General features: G+C 51.9%; 9 protein-coding genes across 9 annotated transcripts; 5 read left to right on the top strand and 4 right to left on the bottom strand.

Annotated features, from left to right (window-relative positions):
- Window positions 1-36: 36 nt before the first annotated feature.
- AA0111_g6234 (hypothetical protein) lies at window positions 37-1,456 on the top strand (the record flags this gene model as incomplete). The annotated part of the gene is made up of 3 exons (XM_028652434.1): window positions 37-292; window positions 340-1,238; window positions 1,289-1,456. The coding sequence occupies 3 exons, from the start codon at window positions 37-39 to the stop codon at window positions 1,454-1,456; spliced, it is 1,323 nt and encodes a 440-aa protein (XP_028506216.1).
- Window positions 1,457-1,689: 233 nt separating this feature from the next.
- Window positions 1,690-3,010, top strand: AA0111_g6235 (Uncharacterized protein; the record flags this gene model as incomplete). The annotated part of the gene is made up of 2 exons (XM_028652435.1): window positions 1,690-2,183; window positions 2,233-3,010. The coding sequence occupies 2 exons, from the start codon at window positions 1,690-1,692 to the stop codon at window positions 3,008-3,010; spliced, it is 1,272 nt and encodes a 423-aa protein (XP_028506215.1).
- Window positions 3,011-3,250: 240 nt separating this feature from the next.
- AA0111_g6236 (hypothetical protein) lies at window positions 3,251-4,201 on the bottom strand (the record flags this gene model as incomplete). The annotated part of the gene is made up of 1 exon (XM_028652436.1): window positions 3,251-4,201. The coding sequence occupies one exon, from the start codon at window positions 4,199-4,201 to the stop codon at window positions 3,251-3,253; it is 951 nt and encodes a 316-aa protein (XP_028506214.1).
- Window positions 4,202-4,792: 591 nt separating this feature from the next.
- AA0111_g6237 (hypothetical protein) lies at window positions 4,793-5,406 on the bottom strand (the record flags this gene model as incomplete). Its single annotated transcript, XM_028652437.1, has 2 exons — window positions 4,793-5,293; window positions 5,353-5,406. 2 exons carry the CDS (start codon window positions 5,404-5,406, stop codon window positions 4,793-4,795), a joined length of 555 nt encoding a protein of 184 aa, XP_028506213.1.
- Window positions 5,407-5,788: 382 nt separating this feature from the next.
- AA0111_g6238 (hypothetical protein) lies at window positions 5,789-5,995 on the bottom strand (the record flags this gene model as incomplete). The annotated part of the gene is made up of 1 exon (XM_028652438.1): window positions 5,789-5,995. One exon carries the CDS (start codon window positions 5,993-5,995, stop codon window positions 5,789-5,791), a length of 207 nt encoding a protein of 68 aa, XP_028506218.1.
- Window positions 5,996-7,549: 1,554 nt separating this feature from the next.
- Window positions 7,550-8,335, top strand: AA0111_g6239 (hypothetical protein; the record flags this gene model as incomplete). Its single annotated transcript, XM_028652439.1, has 2 exons — window positions 7,550-7,960; window positions 8,183-8,335. The coding sequence occupies 2 exons, from the start codon at window positions 7,550-7,552 to the stop codon at window positions 8,333-8,335; spliced, it is 564 nt and encodes a 187-aa protein (XP_028506217.1).
- A 290-nt stretch (window positions 8,336-8,625) lies between these two features.
- AA0111_g6240 (hypothetical protein) lies at window positions 8,626-9,855 on the bottom strand (the record flags this gene model as incomplete). Its single annotated transcript, XM_028652441.1, has 1 exon — window positions 8,626-9,855. One exon carries the CDS (start codon window positions 9,853-9,855, stop codon window positions 8,626-8,628), a length of 1,230 nt encoding a protein of 409 aa, XP_028506068.1.
- Window positions 9,856-10,286: 431 nt separating this feature from the next.
- AA0111_g6241 (Ribosome biogenesis protein) lies at window positions 10,287-13,033 on the top strand (the record flags this gene model as incomplete). The annotated part of the gene is made up of 2 exons (XM_028652442.1): window positions 10,287-10,448; window positions 10,502-13,033. 2 exons carry the CDS (start codon window positions 10,287-10,289, stop codon window positions 13,031-13,033), a joined length of 2,694 nt encoding a protein of 897 aa, XP_028506069.1.
- Window positions 13,034-19,738: 6,705 nt separating this feature from the next.
- On the top strand, window positions 19,739-20,662 carry AA0111_g6242 (hypothetical protein; the record flags this gene model as incomplete). The annotated part of the gene is made up of 1 exon (XM_028652443.1): window positions 19,739-20,662. The coding sequence occupies one exon, from the start codon at window positions 19,739-19,741 to the stop codon at window positions 20,660-20,662; it is 924 nt and encodes a 307-aa protein (XP_028506066.1).
- Between the last annotated feature and the right edge of the window lie 3,006 nt (window positions 20,663-23,668).

The following is a 23,668-nucleotide window of genomic DNA, read 5'->3' on the forward strand; positions in this document are numbered from 1 at the left end:
TATAAAAATAGTTAGATCATTGAACTCTACGAGACCATGAGCTCCGATCTCTACAGACTCACAGCCAGCGAGATCTCGGCGAAGATCAAAGCAGGCGAAACTTCAGTCGAAGAATACGCAAAATCACTTCTTGCACGCATCGAATCGCGCGATGAGGCCGTTCAAGCATGGGCATACCTTGATCCCGAGTATGTTATCAAGCAGGCGAGAGCGCTCGACGCCATTCCAACAGCTGAACGAGGACCGCTGCATGGCGTTGCCATCGCCGTAAAGGATGTCATCTACACCAAGGGTGAGCCACCGGGATTGCCGTTCAATCCGACTTGACTAATCTCCTAGGTATGCCTACACAATTCAACTCACCCATATATGCCGACGACGCGCCACAAGTAGATGCTGGCTCCATAGCGATACTACGCAAGAACGGTGCACTCATCTTCGGTAAAACAACCACGACCGAGTTTGCTGCAACAACCACCGGCCCAAAAACACGGAATCCGCACGACCCAAAGCGTACTCCTGGTGGCTCTTCATCCGGATCTGGAGCCGCAGTGGGCGATTTTCAAGCACCTATTGGTCTAGGTACGCAGACCGGTGGCAGCACCATTCGTCCTGGCTCGTACAACGGCATCTACGCCCTCAAGCCCACATGGAACTCTGTAACCCGCGAAGGCCAAAAGATCTACTCGCTAATTCTGGATACACTTGGTCTCTACGCCCGCAGCGTGGCTGACCTGGAACTCCTCGCCGACGCCTTTGCCATTCACGATGATGCTCCGCCTCCAACAGATTACACAGTGAAAGGTGCGAAGTTCGCCTTTCTCAAAACGATGGTCTGGCCAAACGTTGGTCCTGGCACCTCGGCCGCACTTGACAAAGCTGTCTCGCTCCTTCGTGCACACGGAGCTGAGGTCGAGGAGATTGAGTTCCCAGAGTATCTGAATGAGTTGCCAAATCGGCACGCGACAGTACTCAACTCTGACGGCCGAACTGCGTTTCTTCCAGAGTATACGGTCGCTAAGGACAAGATCTCGGAACAGCTCGTAGGCCATGTTGAGAACAGTGGAAAGATTTCGCGCAAGGCGCAACTTGAAGCCTTTGACGAGATCGCAGCAGCAAGGCCGATCGTGGACGATATACTTGGCAGATACGATGCCGTACTTACACCGAGTGTGCCAGACGAGGCGCCGTTGGGGATTGAGAAGACAGGAAGTGCGGCTTTTTGTTTGATCTGGACAGTAGGTTATGCCGTAAACTAGCGGGTGAGACTTGACTAATACGCGTAAAGGCACTGCATACACCAGTAGTAAACGTTCCAGGGTTCAAAGGCGAAAATGGAATGCCAATCGGCATATCGCTCGTTGCGCCTCGCTACCATGACAGACGATTGCTCGCTGTAAGCAAAAAGGTGGGTGAGATCTTCGAAGCTGAGGGTGGATGGAAATGCTCTGTATAGGTTTATTGTAAATGTGAATCAACAGATTGGACCATAATAACTCTGAAACATTCATGAAATACGTATGTTGACGACATGGATCTGTTGTGTGTTTGCGTAGAAAGCTGGACGGGCAATGTAGAGGTAGATTACATAATGCGGCGGTCGGCGGTTGACTGCAGACATTCGCCGACAGCCTTAGAGCTTCGCGTGTCCCGACATCATCATCATCGCTTGCATCCAATCTCACAATCATGGCGCCGCGCACACGGCTGGCAGCCACTACGGCTTCCGGACTACTGCGAAGCTCAAGGCGGCTCGCAATCCCAAGAAAATCTCCACTTGCTACTGTTCTGACAGCGTCGTCGGTCCGCAGCTTCTCGCAGCTCAACTCGCACTCCGCCACAGATCCGACTAATGTCTTCGCTTCTTTCGGCAGCTCCAGCTCCAACTCCAAGTCCGGGCTTCCCTCTTATTTTTCGTCAAGCAAGCGTCTGCCGACAAACACAGTGATCCGCTTCGTGCCACAGCAAACAGCATGGATTGTAGAGCGCATGGGAAAGTTCAACCGCATACTGGAGCCGGGTCTTGCCGTCCTGATACCCTTCATTGACAGGATCGCCTATGTCCGGAGTCTGAAGGAGAATGCCATCGAGATTCCCAGCCAGAGTGCCATCACAGCGGACAATGTCACGTTGGAGCTCGATGGTGTGCTTTACACTAGGGTCTTCGACGCATACAAGGCCAGGTAAGCATACCACACTACAAGAGCCACTGGCGGGTCTGACAAGTCGCAGTTATGGTGTAGAAGATGCCGAGTACGCCATCTCCCAACTGGCGCAAACCACGATGCGCTCCGAGATCGGTCAGCTCTCCCTCGACCACGTCCTCAAAGAACGCGCCAACCTGAACGCCAACATCACGGCCGCTATCAACGAGGCAGCACAAGACTGGGGCGTCACTTGTCTCCGATACGAGATCCGTGACATCCACGCACCCGAGCCCGTCGTCGAAGCCATGCACCGCCAAGTAACTGCCGAACGTTCAAAGCGAGCCGAGATCCTGGAATCAGAAGGTCAGAGACAGTCTGCTATCAACATCGCCGAGGGAAAGAAACAGTCAGTCATTCTGGCCTCTGAGGCCTTGAGGGCTGAGCAGATCAACATGGCAAACGGAGAGGCTGAGGCTATCTTGTTGAAGGCTACTGCTACTGCCAATGGTATTGACGCAGTTGCTCGCTCCATCTCTCAAGGCGGGGGCGCAGCACAGAACGCCATCTCGCTTTCCGTCGCTGAGAAGTACGTGGATGCATTCGGCAACCTGGCTAAGGAGGGCACAAGCATTGTTGTTCCGGGCAATGTTGGCGATATGAGTGGCATGATCGCTAGCGCCATGGCAGTATACGGCAACGTCAATGCTTCCCAAGCAAAGGCGCAAGCGTCCAAGATGGTCGAGGGCGGCAACAACAAGCAAATCCAAGAGCTCCAGAGCAAGTTGAACGATGCTGAGAGTGGATCGAACCAGATGCACAACGAGATCAACAGGGTCATGGACGAGAGGTTGAACAAGCGGTAGCCAGTACCCTTGGATGAGCGATGACGGGGCAGGGACGGGATACGACTGTATATTATACCACGCTGTATAACTAGCAACGAACCAGCAAGCGATTGCATTGGGGTTACGGTTATTGGATATGGGCATGACCCAAAAACAAGCATCATTCGCGGAGTCTTCTCTCTTCCATTTTGGAACTCCACTTCTCGTATGTGTATAGAGGATAGCGAACACAACGACACTTCACTTCCAATCCGAATTCTAAACCAACCGCTCCACAGCTTCAGCAGCCAGAATCGCGATTTGCTTTCCGTCTTCCCAGATCCAATCATGACCGCCCTTGAGATCCCGCACATTGACCACTCTTCTTCCTTCAGCCTTGACTTCGTCTTCATCATCCCCAACTTCCATGACAATATTGAACCCCTCCCTATCCAGCGCAACACACATGACATCCCTCTGGGCTCTCTCCACCAGCTCGTCTTCGTAGCTATGGCATAGCACCAATAGCTTACCCTCCGGCCACTGTTGTGCATTGTACTTGCCCGAAACAGGTGACACGGCCTGCCACTCTGCTTGATCCTCACCAAAAGCCCCGATGATGAAGTTTTTATATATCTCCGAAATGTACTCTGGAGTTGTAGGCGGAAGATGATTCCGAATGAGTAGCGGTAGGTTGTAGATGCCTGATATCAGAATCAAGGCTTCTGGTTGCGGGGAAGGAAGAAGTTCAGCCGTAAGACCGACATGAGAGATGAGTTGGCAGAGCAGTGTAGCGCCGCAGGAATGTCCTATTCCTATCCATCTCTTCATCCCGTATTCGCGCTGTAGATGTTGTATTCCGTGCGCGACGTCGCGAACATGTTGTGGGTGTCTAGCAGATCGCTCAGGATCGCCAGGTGTACTTGGCTGTGTTGTGTGGTCGGGGTAAGGAGAAAGTCTATAATTAAGACTTGCGATACCTGCGATGTTGTCCAGCGTTGCCGAGTGCGAAGCGACAAGATGTTTGATAGTAGGCTCAAAGCTTTGCGATTCTATGAGGGGGTCGCGCCATGCGCCGCCGTGGATGTAGACTAGCCATATCGCTTTGTTGGCATTTTTGGACGTCTCCTCGAGGGGCCGGGGTAGCCAGATATCGAGGGTCTGAAGGCGACTTGGGGGATCGCTGTAGGGGATGGAAGGGATGTGTCTGGGGAAAGTGGTGGCTGTCATGTTTCAATCAGATTGGGTGAGGTAATGTTTGGCGGGGTGTTTGGCAAATGCTAGGCAGTGAGGTTTGCCGACCTCGGCATGGATGTCAGTCATGGCGAAAGTTGATCTGGAACATTTATACTTCTGGATGTGCGAAGAAACTTATTGACGGCGGCTTCTTTTCGTTCACAGCAAACAACCAAGTCACGAGGGCCTCAACTGTGTCGGAACGGAACGTACCCGACGGCCGGTTGATCCGTCCGATGCTGATATGTCTTAGCATCGCAAGGGCTAGATACCAATATCCATTTTGATAGATGCATCACAAGCAAGAACGTCTGAGCAATCATTTTGTATCCAAATGTTTGATATATTTTCCCAACATCATGTACAAAAAGGTACTACTAACATGGCCGATGTTTTCATCCAAGCCATGACTAAACTTAACAGACATTATTTCCGTCAAAGACACATGCCAGTGCCGACGCCGCAGTGTTGCAATGCAAATCTGTTACGCAATGCTAATGCAAGACCCAAGGTATCTCAAGGACCGCTATCCTCATAAAAATAAAACGTCGAAGCTAAAATGAACAAACAATGCGATCAATGCGTTTACAAGAACGCAGCCATGAAGGCACCGAAACCGACAAGGCTACCAGCGGCAGCCTTGACGTTGACGGCAGCACCAGTAGCGTCAGCACCAGCACCGGAGCCAGTAGCAGTACCAGAGGCGTCAGAGCCAGTGGCATCAGCACCGCTGCGAGATGCGCCGGAGCCAGTAGCGTCGGCGTCAGAGTTGGTAGGCGAGGCAACAAGAGCGACGGTAGTGCTGTTGTTGGCGCTGACGGTGACAGTGCGGGTGGAGTTGACCATAGAGCCGGTGCCGGTTCCAGCAAGAGTGAGGGTGTGGACACCAGGGCCAACGGCAGGGATGTCAGCAGGTACTGGCTGAGTGGTGACAGCAGCGGGCTGGCTGGTGACAGCGTCAGGCTGAGTAGCGATGGAGGTATCAGCCGCGGGCATGCCAGTTACGACACCGAGAGAGTTGGTCTGGGTGAGGTAGGTAGTCTGGGGAGCCGGGTCGATGGAGGATGAGGGAGCGGAGGATGAGTCCTGGATGAATGTTAGCCGTCCATTCGGAATAGTATGCGAATTGATGGATGAGAACGTACCTGGGCCGATGCAACGGCGAAAGCAACAGCGGAGACGAAGATGGAGGCGCGCATGTTGACGGTTGTGTTGTGTTTATTTTGAACGATTGAACTCTGTAGCGATAGTCTTTGACGAAAAGGATGTCAAGTAGCGATTGAGACGATGCGAATAGTGATTGAGTGATGCGAGATGAGAAGCAAACTTCAAGCTTTATGAGAGACGCGTCCTCCTTTTATTGCCTCTGCTCCATTTCACCCGCACCCAAGAGCAAGCATCGGAGCTAACCCTGGCCCTGGAACGCCACTTTGACCCGGCAACCAGCCCTAACGCGAGCCCCATACTATCCCTGAACAGGCGGACTGTCGTCCAGACAAGCGTCTAGCGGCCTCCACAACCAATAATAGCATTCTCCGTGGCGAGGATGTTTCGTGTTCGTGATCGAGGCGGAGATTTTTTCTATTGAATAGACTTCTCCTTCCAGGCGTCCAGACGGCGATCCATATCATCGACCTTCACATGGGTAGCCTGGATGACTGTCATCGCTGTAAGATTCGAGATGGAAGCTTGTGTGTCGTTGCGCCGACCCAGGTGAGCCTCAGGCGCTTCCTGCTGTGCCTCTTCCCAGCCATGCTTCCTGTCCCGGGTTTCGAAACCAATTCGCATCCTGCAACCCGTATGGTGCCACCAAACAAACCATGTTCCTATAGGAACAGTGCACATCTTGTCGTCATTTCCCCATCCAATCGCCTGTTTACCCTAGCACATCCTCCACTTTCTCTCTTTTTTTGCGCCCATGCACTTCATGCACCGGTCAAACGTCAAACGGCTACCCACCACCCACCTGTTGCTTTCCCAACCATTTTCCCAACCACATGTGCGCCAGCCTCGGGCTATGCTGACACATAATCGATACCGAGCCGCAAAACACTAATCCCCAGACACACGCTATAGCTTAGCATGCCGCAGATGCAGAATCTTCGCGTTGTTGATGGCAAGACTAATTACGCGTCCAATGAAGTTAGCCTACTAAAATTAGTTGTCTTGTCGGCGTGACCTCGTGTCGAGAAGATTCGTTGTGCTGCCACCGCGGTGGCCGTGCGTCTTCGTAAAGTGCGGGCTGAGCAGGGGGCCTGGAACGGAAAACGGGCCCGGAGTCAGTCTGGGCTAAGTCTGGTGGGAAGCGAAATGGTGATGTGATGCGAGCGGGATGCTGCGATCGAGATGTCGGGACGTCCGTTGAGTAACGTTGATCTTTCTGGCACAGGTTCAATTGACATGCGCATAGGGGGTCGCGATTCCAAGGTTCAACAGATGGCGCGCTTGCTGCATGCAGCGCGCCAAGGAAGTGACAGGCAAGACTGCGAGACACCTCTTCTCAACCTCGCCAGGCCGCCAACACTCTTACAACACTCTCATGAAGATGCAACGCCCTACAGGGCGCAGTCCTCAGCGCACCGCCTATTTTCGACTCCCCGCAGGATCAGCGATTGATCATATGTGGGCACGGTGGCGCCGGCGCGATCACGTTAGAATGGGCTTTGCGTGTGGGTCTAGCTTACCACATGTCTAACATCCAAGATGAAATGCTACACAAGAGGCGGGCAGGCAGCGATGGTTTCGACCTATCAAGCCACAATCTTTGACATATCTTTCAGAAAGCTTATATGTTCCTCTGAAATGTCGACAAATCCGCGAAGATTATCTATCTGACGGCTAAGCGTGAAAAACTCTCAACAACATCTCTGACGATCCGACATACCTCGCCAATACCGTCTTGCACCATCGTCAACAAGTTCTACGAATGCGACGGACCTGTTCTACCTTAACACGCCAGGATACAAATCCCGTTATCTGATTCACAACGCACTGTTGAAAGGCACAGTGAATCGTATCTCGAGTACCAGTAGTGAAATATAGCACTGCCATGGCGAATAACGTGAGGGCACATAAACCATATGTAACTTTCTTGTCTGCACTCGCCGTAAGTCATTATCCATAGGTAACCTCCACGCTCTCCATAGTTCATTTATCAACACTATCGGATCTCACCTTACACAATCTTATCCATGTTTTGTTGCAAAACTAGCGCTTTATCTCAATTTCAACCACATCCCTATCAGTCATGACACAAACAAATAAGACGAAGGGACGCATGACCTACATATGAACGCACTTGCAGAGCTACTGAAACAGTTAACGGTCACATCAATTCCAGCAATGCCCTCGATGCCATTCACGAGCACACCTCCAAATATGCAGTCTAATATTATCTCTCGTCTCTCAGCCGAGTTGCGTCATATAGTCTACTCACACCTCAACATCCCCGTTGGAGGCCATGTTTGGATTACAGGTAGAGTCGTTAGGGCAGTCACTGATACCTCCCGCATCATCTTCTACGGCGATGCCAGGTGGCCCATGAGGGTGCACGCGCCTTTTGGAGAATTCCAGGTGCGACGGAAGATTAATAATTTGCTCTCATACGGAGCCTTCCAGAGAATGCTCGCCGAGCTGGATAATGGAGATGTTATCGGTTGTAACAGAGTTTTTATTGAGCGAAACTTGCTGCGCATCAACAAAGCTACAAGGACGGAGCTCATGGACCTGGTGTTCGGACGTAACGAAGTCGAAGTGAGTTTTTCGATGCATGATGAACCTAATCGTATCCTAGAATTATACAGGATAAGTCATATTGGTACCATAAACCACGTTCATCGCCTCCCTTGTGCACTGGCACATATGACGACGATTACTACCAGGAGCTCCGAACGCGAGATGAAGAATGGCTGCCAGTCTCTTCAGTTCATCGCGGTGAGCTTTGCCAATCTGCGCCGTCTGACGTATCACATACAGTCGAAGTCGTTATATCTGACCCCTACCGAAGAAGTCATCGCCCTAATAGAGGCGTTTAGGGATATCGCAGTGACCGCGAAGAAGCTTGAGATGCTACACTTTGCATGGAATGAAGAGGATTTGACCACTGGTCAGTGCCAGAGTTCTGAATAACAGGAGATGATTCTAGATGAGCCAAAGTGGGATGCGATCGTGCTGGAAGTCCAGCAGCTTCTGGATGGACTGAAGAAAAAAGCAGAATTTGGGTTTGGGTCTGATGGGCGGAGACGGAAGCACGAATAGCTGAAATACGAAGATAGCGATGTGGGAGTAAGGGATAGGACGAGAGAAAGGTTTTCGTTGGTTCGAAGCGTCAGTTGATCATCTTTGACAAACGATGGGATCCTTTCATGAAAGCGTCTGTGGATTGGAGTAGTCTAATCAGAATGTTTCGTAGACGTAACCTATGCAACGCTGTTTGTGACTTCGACAAACTTTTGCCACTCGCTGTATGCGGCTCCACTCGAGATCGCCCATTTAGCTCTCCTGACACCTTCTTTCCAGCGTCCACCTCCTGGGCCAACCTCCTTGATGACATTCCCATCGTCACCCTCTCCCATGTTGCTCGTGTCCGCGTCACAGATACCACTGACGACGAACAACGCCGCAGTGTTAATGTAAACGAAATGCAAGATTGGGTCATCTGGCGGAACCTCGCCCATCAGAATCTTCATAAGGATTTGCGCATTTTGTTCGGGTGACTGCCCAGGGCTGACTTCACTAAGAGGGTGCTCGGGAAGCCCAAAGTCCGCTGGTGTAACAGTGAAGTAGTTGATGTTAGCCTCGCCTGTAGAAGCATCCTCGACTATTCGCCAGCAATGCGTTGGTCCAGCGCACGAGAGTTCGTCTAATTCCTCGTCACCGCAGATGATCATGCCTTTCTTGCAACCAGACTGCTTCAGCGACTCGGCAAAATCGGGTCCAATCTCTTTCCTTGCTACACCTAGAACGCGCGCTTCAATCAAATCATGTAGCGGGTTCGCCAAAGGTCCGAGAAGGTTGAAGATAGTGCGCCAGCCCAGTTGCCTTCGGATGGAAGCAGCGTGTCTGGCTCCCGGATGGAAAATAGGGGCAAACAGGAAAGCGTAGTTTGTCTTTGAGTAAATTTCGTGGATGGTATTGGGTGCGATGGCAGTGATGACCGGTGGCTTCGGAGGTGCGCAGGACAGAAGGTCTGCTGAGCCAGAACGTGATGTTGATGCTTTGTTTCCGTGCTTTGCAATCATAAGAAGAGCGCTGGCGAGGATGGACGATGTGGTACTGATGTTGAAAGTGTTGTGGGAATCACCTCCTGTGCCAACTATGTCGCACAAGCCTCCATGGTAGCCACCCTCTTTCCTTCCTCGTTGGCTGATGAGTTCTTGAAGACCTTTGACATCAATGCCAGTGGCGTAGTCCCGCATCGCCTTGGAACATTTGGCTAATACTTCAGCTTGTCTGTCTTGGTCTGTGAAATGGAGACATGTCAATAAGGCTCCTGTTTGGACTTCGGATAGGCTGTTTGTGAATATCAAGGCGAGGGCAGCTGCTATCTCGTCGGCTGTTGGTTTGGTTGTGGGTGACTCATGCCAGAGTCGCTTGAGAAGGGGTGTGATGGATATTTTCTTATCCTCGTCGCCAGCTTGGGTAGCCATGATGTAGGCTGACAGTCGTGGTCCTTGCGCCCTTGTCCTACTCCAGCATATGCGAGCTGGCGGGGTAGTTGGCGGGGTGTGTGTGTGTTGGTGGTGACAATGTATACCAATTGGTAGTCTTGGTATGACGAAGTTAGGACCGAAAGGATGCGTTCTCTAGAAGACCCTGAAATAAAGCGACCAGTTGAGTCACAGTATGGCCGCACGGAGGTGCTTTCAAAGTCCGCACCTAGGTCACAATATGCACCACGATGAGGGCTCCACCACGCTAGCCCATAAGCCGTTAGCCACACAAAACGCCGATGCCAAGGCTCTCAAAATCTCGACTCAGTGCTCTGGCAGGCGTGGAATCTTTCCAAGGTCGTGACGGGTCAGAGTTTCTTCTCTGACGGACCTTGTAGCTCCACCTTTCGCGACACCAACCAAATCAAATGGGGAAGAAGCGAACCCATGCCGAGACCAAAGATGGCTTTACGAAGCCTTCTCCGGATAAGAGTCGGATGAGCGCGAAGAACGGCACCAAGGACGGCGCGCGAAACGACAAGAAAGACCAGCGCAAGGATGGCGAGAGCAAGAAATCGCGGTCGCAGCTGGTGCGCATCATCAGGACAAACATTTGATGCATAACGGTGCTAATTTGCAGTAGCTTCTCAAGCCGCAGCCGGAATGGCATACAATAGAACTGCCACAGCTTCCGACTGTCGACAATCCCACGATCCCGCCCCGTTACATCATCGACGCCATCCACGAATATGCCATCCAACTCCTCGACACAGAGGCCAAGGAGTATGCATCGTCGCACTTGGCCAAGGACTCCTCACACAAGTTCATGGCGACCGTTATGGACTCTGGTACCATGGAGGACAAGGTGTCTGCACTGACCTTGTTGGTTCAAGAGTCGCCGCTGCACACGCAAAAGGCTTTTGGACAGCTCATGGGTCTTTCGCAAAAGAAGAGCAGAAATGCTGCCATGCAGGCTTTGGCTGCGCTGAAGGATCTGTTGGGTCAGGGCGTTTTGCTGCCTCCGGACCGAAAGTTGAAGGCTTTTGCACGACAGCCAGGCTTGACCGCTGCACTACAAGGAAAGAACGTGCAGTGGAAGGCAGGCGATAAGCTGCCAGGCGCTCTCCAGAAAACCCATCTGATTGTGTGGGCATACGAGGATTGGCTAAAGAAACAATACTTTGAGCTGCTGAAGATCCTCGAGACATGGTCCAATGACGAAGTCGAGTACTCGCGCAACCGTGCTGTAACCTACGTCTGGGAGTTGCTGAAGGAGAAGCCGGAACAGGAAGAAAACCTTTTGCGACTGCTCATCAACAAGCTTGGAGACAAGGAAAAGAAGGTCGCATCGAGGGCATCCTACCTGTTGCTTCAGCTCCAGAACACACATCCGCTCATGAAGAACGTCATCATTAGCTCCATCGAGTCCGACCTTATTTTCCGACCGAACCAGAACGGCATAGCCAAGTACTACGCCATCATCACTCTCAACCAAACCGTTCTCAGCTTGAAGGAGCCTGAAGTCGCCAATAAGCTTTTGGAGATATACTTTAGCGTTTTCCTCGGGCTGCTGAAGAAGCAGAGAGAGCATGAGAAGGAAGAGAAGAGGATAAACAAGTACGGACACGTTCAAGGAGGTGGCGGTCAGCCTGGAAAGATGGCGAAGCAGAAGGCTGAAAAAGCGGCTACCATGGCCTTTAAGGTTGAGGACGAGTCGCGAGAGAAGCTGATATCCGCCGTCTTGACAGGTGTTAACCGTGCCTTCCCATTTGCCAAAACCGACGACGCCAAGTTCGAGGAACAGCTGAACATGATCTTCGAAGTGACGCATTCTTCCAACTTCAACACCAGCATCCAGGCCATGACGCTCATTCAGCAAATCTCCGCGACGAAGCATTACTCTGCGGATCGCTTCTATCGAACTCTTTACGAATCTCTATTGGACCCACGACTTATGACAACTTCGAAGCATATCATGTTCCTGAACTTGTTGTACCGCTCGCTCAAGGCCGATACTAGCATCAAGCGTGTCAAGGCTTTCGTCAAGCGTTTACTACAGATCATCCACATGCACGAGCCACCTTTCATCTGTGGTGTCTTGTACCTCGTCAACGAACTGATAGTTACCTTCCCTACCATCAAGTCCATGTTGTCGACTCCAGAAGACCATGCTGACGATAGTGGCGACGAGCACTACGAGGATGTCGACGAGGACAAGGAGCCAACGACTAAGAAGGAAGAAGAGAAGCCTGAACAAGTTACCTATGACTCCAGGAAACGAGACCCAGAACACGCGCATGCTGACCTGTCTTGTCTGTGGGAGCTACTACCGCTTCAAGCACACTACCACCCCTCTGTCCACGTGCTGGCCTCCAAGATTGTCAATCAGGAACCCATCAAGGAGAAGCCTGACCCGACCATCTACACTCTTATGAACTTCCTTGACAAGTTCTCTTTCCGCAACGCAAAGACCAAGGCTCAAGGTGTCCATGGCTCCTCCATCATGCAGCCTATGTCCGGAACTTCCAAGGCCGCATCTTACCTCATCACCGACCGCGATGGCGACCGCACGCACGACCCACTCAATTCCGAGCAGTTCTGGCGACGCAAGGTCGACGATGTCCGTGTCGATGAAGTCTTCTTCCACACATACTTCGAGAAGGCTGGCAAAGCCAAGCAAGCTGACAAGAAGACGAAGAAGAAGGACCGCAGGAAGGATGACAGTGAAGAGGACAGTGGTGATGAGGATGAGATCTGGCAGGCGCTTGTCAAGAGTCGTCCAGACGTTGAAGGTGACGGAGGTGATGATGATGACCTCAGCGATTTCGATATGGACGACATGATGAGCGACGATGAGGCTGGAGGCATGGACGGTGGTGTCGAACTCAACCTAGACAGTGACGATGGGGAGGATGTCGATGCCGATGAAGAGGACGAGGCTGTCGGTGGCCATCACCAGGCAGACGACGACGATGACTTTGAAAACTTCGACCTTGACGATGAAGATGCATTCATGGACAGCGATGCCGATGTTCCAGTCGAACTTAACCTGGAAGGTGATGGTGATGAGGACAAGGAGGGCGGCAAGAAGAAGAAGAGGAAGCTCAAGAACCTGCCCACTTTCGCTTCTATGGAGGACTACGCGAAACTTATCGGCGATGACGATAGCGAGTAGCTGGTTCCTTCTTTAGTTGCAGAAAAAAAAAACAGGTGCCAGGAGTGAGTCTTGTATGGTATTCTTGACACGGTTCGTCCAGTGGCGTTATTCGCTTGTCCATAGCTTGAGTTTTACTGTAGATATCCCATACCCTTGTAATGGACAATTCCGATAGACCAAGGCGGTTAGTTTCGTTCATTGTTGTTGCTAAGTCTTTGCAAATGCTCGAAGTTGGAAAACCTGATTCGCATCTACCCTTTGTCCGATTTACATTACGCAAGTGACAGATTCTCCTTATGGCTGCTGATACAGCCAATCCTCAGACCGTATCGCCTGTAGACATGGTGGTTGCTCTGCGTATACTTTCTTGACTCAAACTTGTAGTCTGTCTCCAGCACCAGTCCATATTTGGGTACTTTGATCCAGAACATCATGTTACGCCCGTCTTCTTTTCAGTTCGCTTTGTGTCTCTTAGAATAGATGCGCGTCCTGTTCAACTCAAATCACCAAGAACACACTACTGATCTACTCAATTTGGACCATAGGCCGTCTCAAGCTATATTATATGCATCAAGTCAAGATGGTGGTGATCACACAACAGCGTCAGAGAAGAAAAGAGCAGCAGTCATACCAGATGTGGTAACTACATATTGGATGCGTGGGGTAATGCATCTGGGCCGTGGTGAATAGTTCATAACAATCCGGCTACGTTGATTATTCTTCGACTACTATCATTCGCGTTCAGCGAGAGAGGAGTTGAGGAGTTGCTACTGTTGTCATATTACGAGACGGATAACAGAGAATGAAACTTGGCCTGTAGCTTATGTTTATCCAGCAGGGAACGTGACGGTAGGAAGAGTTGTATCATTTAGTTGTTCTGTATATAGATGAGTATTGCTATAGCTTCATCTTCACATTTCCCTAGCTTCGTTATATAATTGTACCGACTTGTACTCTGATGTGGAGAATTCGTCATTGATTCATCTGACATTACATTGCCGTATCTGGGTGCAGTCAATTCCTCTTCGAAAGGGAAAGTAGAGAACAGGACAAAGGAAACCGGGACTTGCTCATGACCCCCAAACATCTCGTATCACAACCAACAGTATTCATTGTTCCATCGGCCCTCCCCGGCACCCAACAAGTCCAACTGGCTTCGTCTTACTTCAAATATCCAATAAAGGCCCCGTCGGCTTTCGAATCCGAGTTCTACAACGGTGATGCTGGTTGAGAACAACTAGTACCCTATAGGCGCCCCAGCTAAAAGGGTCCAAGATCCTGTAGACGGCTCAGATTCCCCCCGCTGCAAACCTATAGTTCAGCTCACCCGTCAGTCCAACTCCAAGAGCGCCTATTGGACACACCAACGAGACATGGCTTGTGTGCGAGCCGTGATGCATCGCCACGTCCACATCCAGGGTCATATAGCAAGGGAGACCTGGATTAGCCTAGTAGTCTTACAGCAATCAGAAAATCGAAGGCTTACTTCCGAAACGAGGTGCATGCATGTCCGCGTATCCTGTCTTCCAACCGTGCGTTCTACATCGGTGTACTGAGAGAGTATAGTATTGCATAACCGAACAGACCCTTGATGATATCAGTTGGTGAGGTCGTAATATTGATGAAAAAGTGTATGAAACCGAAGGCAATACCAAGAGAAGCTGACGAAGGCTTACATGTTGCGCTGTATGTCACTCTGACACTTACTTCGGGAACGATACCCGAATATAACTATTTCAGTTCACACTGCTATAAGACGTTAGACAAATTGCGCTATGCATTCACGAATAAATCACCGTCTTTATCTTGGTGATGGGCAGAGTGATGAGAATGTGAGGAATACAGTGCGCTTTCCTGCTCCGCGGTATGCACAACGATAAGGAATCTTTCTCCGTGACCACTCTTGAACCGGAGAGATATTGCCAGAATAGATATGGCAGACAAGTCGACGAAACCGTTGAGAATCATGTGGGTTCCCGGGTACATCAACAGCCAGCAATCGGTCAGAGAGATGTCGAGTCAGGATCCATGTCTTGAGGCGCTCAAAAGTGGGAGATCATGGGATGTAAACTTGCCCTCTTGTTGCAGCGATAAAACATCAAACGTTGGAAGTGGACCCTCGGGGTAACAAAGAACCCAGTTCAGCGGTTAAGCGAACGAACGCGTAAGTTTCTCGCTTTCGCGTTAGTATATCGCATATTGTGGTGGTGGAGCACCACGAGTCAAAACACCGAGATGGCTACAAGTGAAGGAGACAAGGGGTCAGTTGGGTCAGGGCGCAATGCGATGCGACGCAATGTGATATGACTGGTGATGCGATACGGAGGAAATACCCGATGTACTTGATGTAATTCTCTCGCTTATGCCGGTCATCATGGCCGTGACTGCGAGTGGGTCTTCTTCGGTGATGTTGCTCGGTGTAATGAGGTCACACACAGATTGCGAAGATGCAGCTGTGTGGCTCTGCGATCTGAAGCAACTGTCAACATTCGCCTCAGTTACTCTGGGCAAAAGTTTGCAGATAGCGATTGATGAATGAGTAATGCACGTTTCACGTCGATGCTGCGTGTCCGCGGCTCCACGAATCGTAGTCGCATCATATGATGGTTTGACAGCGGACGCCTTGATCGCTACCGGTGGAAATGCTTTGTCATTGATCGTGAATTGAAGCCTTGGCAGAGTTCAATAACCACAATGATACGATGCCCCAGCCGACGTAAGCCACGCAAAGAGTATACACCAGGATAAGTCGTATATACTGTAAACGTAACAGGTCATACTGTGGCCCGGATCTGCATCTGGCCAATGATCTGGGCACCGCATTAAACGACCAGCCCCTATGTAAACAAGCTAAAGACCTCTTCCGACATGCATCATGACAATATCAAAAGGGTCCAAAGATGGCGTAATTGATCTGGCAGAACCACAACCCAGTGTTGTTGAGAGGTGACATGGCCCGCGCAGAAAGGATTGGAGATCTTCATGAAGCATAGATGCGGCTGCGGAGAGCCGCCCCACGCATATGTGAACCTTGGGTTGAGTTGAGTCGAGTCGGAAACCTGGTACATATTATTACACGGTGGACCGCCGGAGTATTGGGTGCGATCCTGATATCGCTCAGTGCTATGAAGGGGTTGAGAACAAAAGCAAGTGGTACAATATCCAGTTCCCACGTGGATGATCTCTCTGTTGTAGCTTAGGCGGGGAGGCGGGACAACCTAGCGCACTCTGTCACCAGGTGTGCCACGGCTACTCGGCAACGGTCGACGCCTCACGGACAGCGACTCCGGGTATTCTGACCAATGAGAAGTCTCGATGCGGGGTATTCAGCAGCAGACCCTCATTACGGAGCCAGCTCCTCGCATCTGGAGGGGTCGGCGTCGTGTGTTTGAGGACCCTGTAATCAACGGCTTTTTGTTTTGAGCACAACACGGCAAATATCAATAGAGGGCGTGGAAGCTACTGTAAGCTAAAGTTTGAAGTTTGCGCCTGCCGTAGTTCGAACGTGGAAATATGAGCGAATACAGTTTACTAGGTTCGGCTATCTACCTACGAAAACACAGCTCTTACACGAGGCCGAATATCTTCGGAAACGTTGGCGCTGCTGAATAAGTGGTCTCGAACCGTGTCGCTTAACGGTTTTCCGTGACGTATGCTCATTTCGTAGATCGCCTGACGTGTCCTGCCGAGCATGGCATTCATGATCTCCATGTCGTACATGTTATGTATAAACCTTGTGATTGGAGCGGGGACAGTGTTGCGACAACGGCACGAATCGAGGTGGACGGAGAACATTCAAAGGGTCCATTCTTGAGATCAGGGACAGCGAAGACGAAAGCAGTAGCTGAAGGAAGCTGGGCATGGCGTGACTGGGTAGGAACATGTGCCCATTGATCCATGCAGCCAGGGTGTTCCCAATTACGGCAGCAGGCCTTGCCAGGGAGGCGGAAGCGCATGCCGCGCTGATATCTTGCAGCTGTAATTGTGATTGATGCGACTGGAGGCGCACCCGTACCGATCTGCTGCTAGCGAGAGATGAATAGCCGTAGGCAGGATAATCAGTATTGATGGGGCGCCGTGTATGAGTTCTTGGTTACGAAATGTCGAGCGCGTGCAAGCCGACCTAGCGTCAACCATGAGAACGCCGCATCGGAGAAGGGTCCATCGCTTCTCACTCGACACATGGCGAACGGCATGCTAACGGATACCGAGTGGGGTATGTACCAGCCAAGAATAGAGACTTCGGCTTTCTCAAAGACGGCAATTAGGCGGATTTAAGGGGGAATTGCACTTCTTTCGCGACAATAGTTCACAGTGATAGTGCATCGGGATCGAGATCGTTCGCAGTAATTGTTAGTGTTGGTGTGCAAGTTGGCGCAATTTTTGTGTTTGGATTGCAGGTAAAAGGAAACACCAGCTTGCAAGGGCAATTTGACGTGCGAGAGGCATTGATTCTGTGGATGGCTGAGGCCGCAAGGCGTTGGAGCTTTCGCGCTTGTGAAAGCGCCATCAACACATTCTGCAGGGACTTTCAGCGGCCGCGACCTAGGTGACCAATGACAGTGGAGGCATTCTGGGCAGTAGTGTACGAAGAAGATTGCTCGAGGGGACGATGTGTCAGAAAAGCAATTTGACTTTGAGGGAGCACTGGCAGAAGAGCGTCAGGTGCCAGATTGACGAAGCAAAAGCAGCAGTGGCATAGACCAGGTGTGCTGGACCATGGAACATTTCAGGAGCATCGATGGCTGAAGACGAGGCTGGCATTGGTCAATACTGGTCAAGATCGCATTCCCATCTCAATCTCTCAGATGCTGGGCGGGACGATCAGGAGCACCGAAGCTCTGGTCCACGTGGCTGCGTGGCGCCCTTGCTGAACTGCTGAGAGGGCGAAGAAAAGGACGGGCGTCGATTAGAGTGCAATCGCAATATTGGGCATCGTATCGAGCAAGGTAAGCCTGCTCCACCTGGCTGGCATATGTGGCTGTACGTCGATCTCGCCGTTGAAAAATTTGGTAAAACAGTCTTCAGGCAGGGAGGTAGGTATCGTGGGCTTCCCGATTAGGCAGTGCGGTAGTGGCGACCGGTGCCGAAAGCGAGGCGTGCGGTATGGGGCAGAATGACATCAGCGTTTGTAAGAGAAGATTGACGCCGGGTCAATCGGCGGCACGAAGGGCGGGCCCTGCATAAAACCACGATGGGCTTTGCTGCTTGGGGAGGAAGTGATCGCGATCAGGTTGTTAGAAAAGGACCGGATGGGTGGTGGCTGCGCAAAGTGAAAAGAAACGAGGCAGGCTAAGGTGGGAAGATCACGTCGATGGGGTGCAAAAACTCGATGGAGGGGCTCGGTCAGTGCTGCGTGGCTGCCGTTTCGAGGACGGCGTCCAAGTCAGGAGTCTGGCCAGAGGAGTCTATGGGTCTTTTGGCGCTAAACAGAGCGCCAGGGGCTGTGGCTGGAGACGAATGATGGCGGCAGCCCGACGTCATCGCAGAGGGCACTGTGACCGATCCCCACCAGCTGTCCCGATCACTGCTCAACGTCGAGTGGGGCGCTAGAGCAAAGGCGGATAGAGCTGAACGGTTGACAGGGATCGACTAGCGGAGAAGACCCTGATTTTGTATTACATCAGCCCTAGCGACGTTATGCCGGCGCGTCGTTTTTCGAGTACCGAGTACGCCTCCAGATGCGGACGCTGGGTGCTGGACGCTGAGGGACGCAGACCCTGGGCCGGTTGGAGGCCGGTATGACAGCCCGCCAGTACGTGTCTAGCAGCTGTATACACAGCAGCAGCGTGCGGCCTGGCGCAACAAGACAAGACAGCGCGCGCATCGCATCGCATGGCTCGATGGAGTGATTAGAGTTGGGCTACATTGCCATGCCGCCCTGCGCGACAACAACATCAAACAAAACAACTGACTCTTTGACGCCGACAAGCACCGGAAGTAGGCCGACGGAGTGTGCGGGTGTGAGCTGGCACAGGGCCTGTTTCTTGCCATTGGCGCCCGAAGGTCGCAGAGTTCCTTGAAACTGCTCTCACGATCTCGATCTCTCCTGAGCAGACGGCACCTGTCCGCCGCAGTAGCATTGGCCGATGCTGACAACCTTGACAAGCCAATCTTGCGTCTATTTTCTTTTGCTGCTGCTGCACGTCGTTGCTCCCCCAGCACCCATGTCGATTTCAGTACCGCAGAAGCTTCTTCCCAACCCAAATCACCCACTGGGGGCGCTCGCGGTCGTTTGGTCCGCCGTGGCATGCGCTGACGCCGCTTCCTGGTCGCTCTTCCTTCCACTAAGTAGCGCATCGCCTCGCGAGGGCTGATCGCCGGGGCCCCTGCCACTGTACAGCACGCTAGCGTCTTAGGGCGGACTGCACTTTCCCATCTCCACGCATGCAATTCTCAGTCCCTGATAGTGCCCTGATCCTGGGACCTGAGAACCCTGTGCTTCTGCCCTGCTTGTGCCTTGCCCAATATAACTTGCTCCCAGTCCCGCATCTCTCGTGTGGCTCCAGTAAGCTCTCTCCCAAAACACTCACGACAACCTCCCCTCACCCAAACAATCTCTCTCGCTGTCGTGTCGACGTCACAAGCCTTCACACTTCCACATCACCCTCACATCACCTTGTATAAAGCGCCTCAACCACCCGGCCTTCACTCTCACGTGCTTGCGCTGCGCTCCTGCTGCGAATTTGGTCGCATTCCCCCACTGGCACGTGTTTGCTCAAAATGGACGCCTTGTCCGGCAAGAACTCGACAGGTCGCAGAGTGTCATTGCTAAACGACGGCCCGGCGCCTCCTCAACTTGTCCGACTTCCCTCCATCACTCCTTCCCTCCAGTCTAGGACCTCCAGTTACTCCTCCTCCCCTCAACCCTCACCACCCCGCCTGGTCCGCAGCGACTCGTCAGACTCCAACATGCAGACGCCCTCGCCCATTACTCCAGACTTTTCCTACGAGCCGGGCATGGACTCGCCCGTCTTCTCGCAAAATGGCTTCTTTCACCACCAGAAGGATCTCGGCTTCCCCATGCACCACCAGTCTGGCCCTCTTCCCTACCACGCCAACCCCTCGCAGGCCGGCTACTTCAGGCCCGAACAGCTCTCCGAGCAACACCAGGAGCCCTCCGCCCTGAACGCCCGACCCAAGAAGAACAGCTATCCTTGCCCCATGGCCAAGCAATTCCAGTGCAACGACTTCTTCACCACCTCGGGCCATGCTGCCCGCCACGCAAAGAAGCACACTGGCAAGAAGGATGCTTTCTGCCCCGAGTGCAACAAGGCCTTTACCCGCAAGGACAACATGGAGCAGCACCGCCGCACTCACCAGAGTGGCCGCAACGCGGCCAAGGGTGGAGACCGCGACGTCAAGAAGGCCAAACACCAGGCAAAGCGACCCAAGCCGGCACCCCTCCAGTCGACGATGCCTTCCTTGTCATCGCTTTCCATGGTTGACCCGACGCTTCCCCTCAGCCCCTCCGGATTTTCCATGGCGCCCGCCGTGCAGTCTACTGATGCCTTCATCGACTTCTCTCCCAGCTCCCGGTACCCCGACCCCGCCAACTACAGCTACAACCCCGCCGCCACCCAATACGGTGGCTTGGACGCACTCGCCATCGCTGCAAGCGGTGAGAAGCGCAAGTTTGAGTCATAGTCACTGCATTAATACTTCTCTTTCATGGTTCATCCGATCAAATCCTTGATCATTACTTCGGCCTGCTATACCATCAGGCCACCGGATTTCTAGAGCTTGGCGCTTATGGCTACGACCACGACATCATGGAGTCCAAAAGTCCGACGGAACAATAGACGCATGCCGTCATGGCTACGAACGGAACTGGGCGTTTGGGAGTGGTGCGCACTGTCGCACACTTTTCTTTTCTTTTTCTCTGTACATACTATCGGCTGCATTTACTTCGGTACATGGGCTGATTACAGCCTATTTCCTTCTGTCATTGTCACTAGCAACCTTATTGTTTGGCAGTGCATGTGGAGGATGACATTCAAACATAGGGATTTCAGCCCGGAATCGGCAATATGGATACCCGCCCTTACTCAAGGTGCATCAACCTTTGATTTTTCTTAATTGCAATACTCTACGGAAGTCTACGGACTTGCAAAACAAAAACAATCCAAAGAAACATTACAAATTCATCTGACCAACTTGCCATTTGCGTGATGCGCCTGCGTGACCTCAACGGTATATGCGAACCATGGAAAGTGCAGCCGATCTCCAACCTCTTACAATCTCTCACAGCCATACAAGACTTGTGGCTTTCCACATGCAATCGTGACGACAAGAAACGGTCGCGAACTGTGGATTGGTACCCCGCCGTCAGCTCATAGTTCGTGTCAAACGCACTATTGCCCGCTTTTGATCCATGGTACGACAGCTTGCTCAGCCATACTAGCTGGAACAACCACTTCCAAAGCTTATCCCGGGATCTCGTTTCTATCAACACGCCACCGCTACCCTTATGCTCCGCAGCGTCTAGCCAACTAATGTCGTCCAACGGCCTCTCCTCAACCTTCTCACAGCTGCGAAAAGATCGGTTGCCCACACGCTAGTGACCCACTAATAAAGGCTTTCGCAACGCTGATGACCCTGCAGATCCTTTTCGAGGTTAGACTCGAACCTTAACGATCTGCACAAGAACCCTCAGCCCGGATACCCCGAATCGGAAGGACGCTCCTCCACAACTCGCCATTGGCTCGGGAATCGTCGCAGACAAACTCTATCCAAACAACAGGTCATTTTCCGGGGACTTTATCCCCCAACATCAGCAGGAGTCATTTCCTTGGCTTTGAGGGGACCAGTTCGAGTCGACGGCTCTCTGCGTCGCAAGGCTTCCAACCTGGCAAACGGCCCTCTGGGTTGCGGCTTCCGCCTTGGGAGGACCCCACATCCGACTTGACGCCGGATCACGGATTTCATGCCTGCATCAAAACTCGGCTCACTTGCCAACCTCTCTGTATCACAATCTGTGCATGGCGGATATACAGACCCATCTTGTTTGCACATGCTCTCAGTGACATCATATCTGCATCAGAAATGATCCTTCGCTTTTCCTTTTTGTATCGTTCCATGTTTCGCACGCAGCATATTGGTGGTGCATACGGAAGTTTGCGGATCTGCAGTAAGCATATGCGACAGCGGAACGTAGTTCTCAACACCATGCAGCCTGCAGCGATACGAAAAGAAATTGGGTTTTCAACTCGAAGATCGACGTTGTGGCTGGGTTTACTGAGTTCGACGAGCATCTCTGGATAACAGCGAAAAACCTGGGACCGAACTCTGTGTCACGATAGGCTTCCGCTGTCTTCGTCTGTGCCCTGCCGCGGCAAGACGGGACACTCGTTCCACGATTTAAAACTGTACGATAAGGTTCGTCACAATGTGATCTCTCGCGCTGTCGAATGTAGCGGTACGCTACGGCAATACAACACAATGACAAGGTTTGGCTTTCCATCATCAGATCAATATTCTCTACACTTTTTGTCACTTTCTGCCTAATCTCACTTTCGCTGCTAGTCTTACGGAGGTAGAGCCGCCGCGATGCTTCATGCATGTCAGCAAATCATTCAATCTAATCCGACAGCAATTCCAAAGGTCCTTTCGCACTTCTGAATGCATGCGGTGGTTGCGTATAGTCACACAAAAGCCACGCATTCGCTAGACACAGCATTTTCGTAGAGTCGTACCACCCGACTCGCTACACCCAACACACCTAAGTAAAACCCTATAATAGTCATCCATGTCTTACTGTCCCTGTATACTCGCACAGCAGGGCGCCCTTGAAACAGCCCTACAGCGCATGTCTTGTCCCCGCACGACGTTGGACGCAGACGTAGCGTTGGATTGGGCTGAGCCTGCTGCAGGTCGAGACAGGATGCAGTGCCTGTCGACGTCGTGAGACGTTCGTTTATCTGCCTGCAGATCCCGAGATGAGTGAGACAGCATGGCCTGGCGAGTTTGTGGGGAGCGATACGTTCGGGTCCTCTGATGTTGTGCATGTCGTACAGCAGGCTTGCATACAGGCTTCACATTTGCTATATGGCTGGCCGGCACTGGCTATGTTGCCGCTCTCACCCTTCGCTATCTAACAGCTTGTGGAGGGTAAGGAGGTGTTTGTTGAGATGGGGTCACGCAGGTTGAGTGAAGATAGGCTCAGCTGGGAAACGACATGTTCGCTTTAATCGTTGCTAGCAATCAGCGATGTGGAGAAGGTTTTTATCCCTCTTGCTTTCTTCCTTTCCTCCTTTATTCTACATGGAGCGTCGCGCCTCTTCACTCTTCCCCAGTTTCTATCTGACACTCCCACCAGAGAGGACGCTGTTTGGTTCTGGACTGTCGCCTTCACCAACGGTCGCACCAGATGAACGCCATGTGCCAACGTCGCACATAAATTGCGGGCGGTAGAAAACGCCTTGTTCCACGTTGTGCAGTCTCACAACACGAGAATGCCCTCTTTCCTGTGCAGGCCCTGCATAGTATCTCGCTTGGGGTTTCTTGTGCTCCCTACCATGAAAGCATCTCGCTGTGGGCTAGCCTTTCTTTATCTAAGTCAAGGATAATAAGAAATACACCGAACCGATACTTGAACAGGAAACGAAGGCCATGGTTATACGATATAAGAGGACGAATGCAAATATGTTGCCA

The sequence above is a fragment of the Alternaria arborescens genome (genome assembly GCF_004154835.1).
Source record: "Alternaria arborescens strain FERA 675 chromosome Unknown contig_13, whole genome shotgun sequence".
NCBI lineage: Eukaryota > Fungi > Ascomycota > Dothideomycetes > Pleosporales > Pleosporaceae > Alternaria > Alternaria arborescens.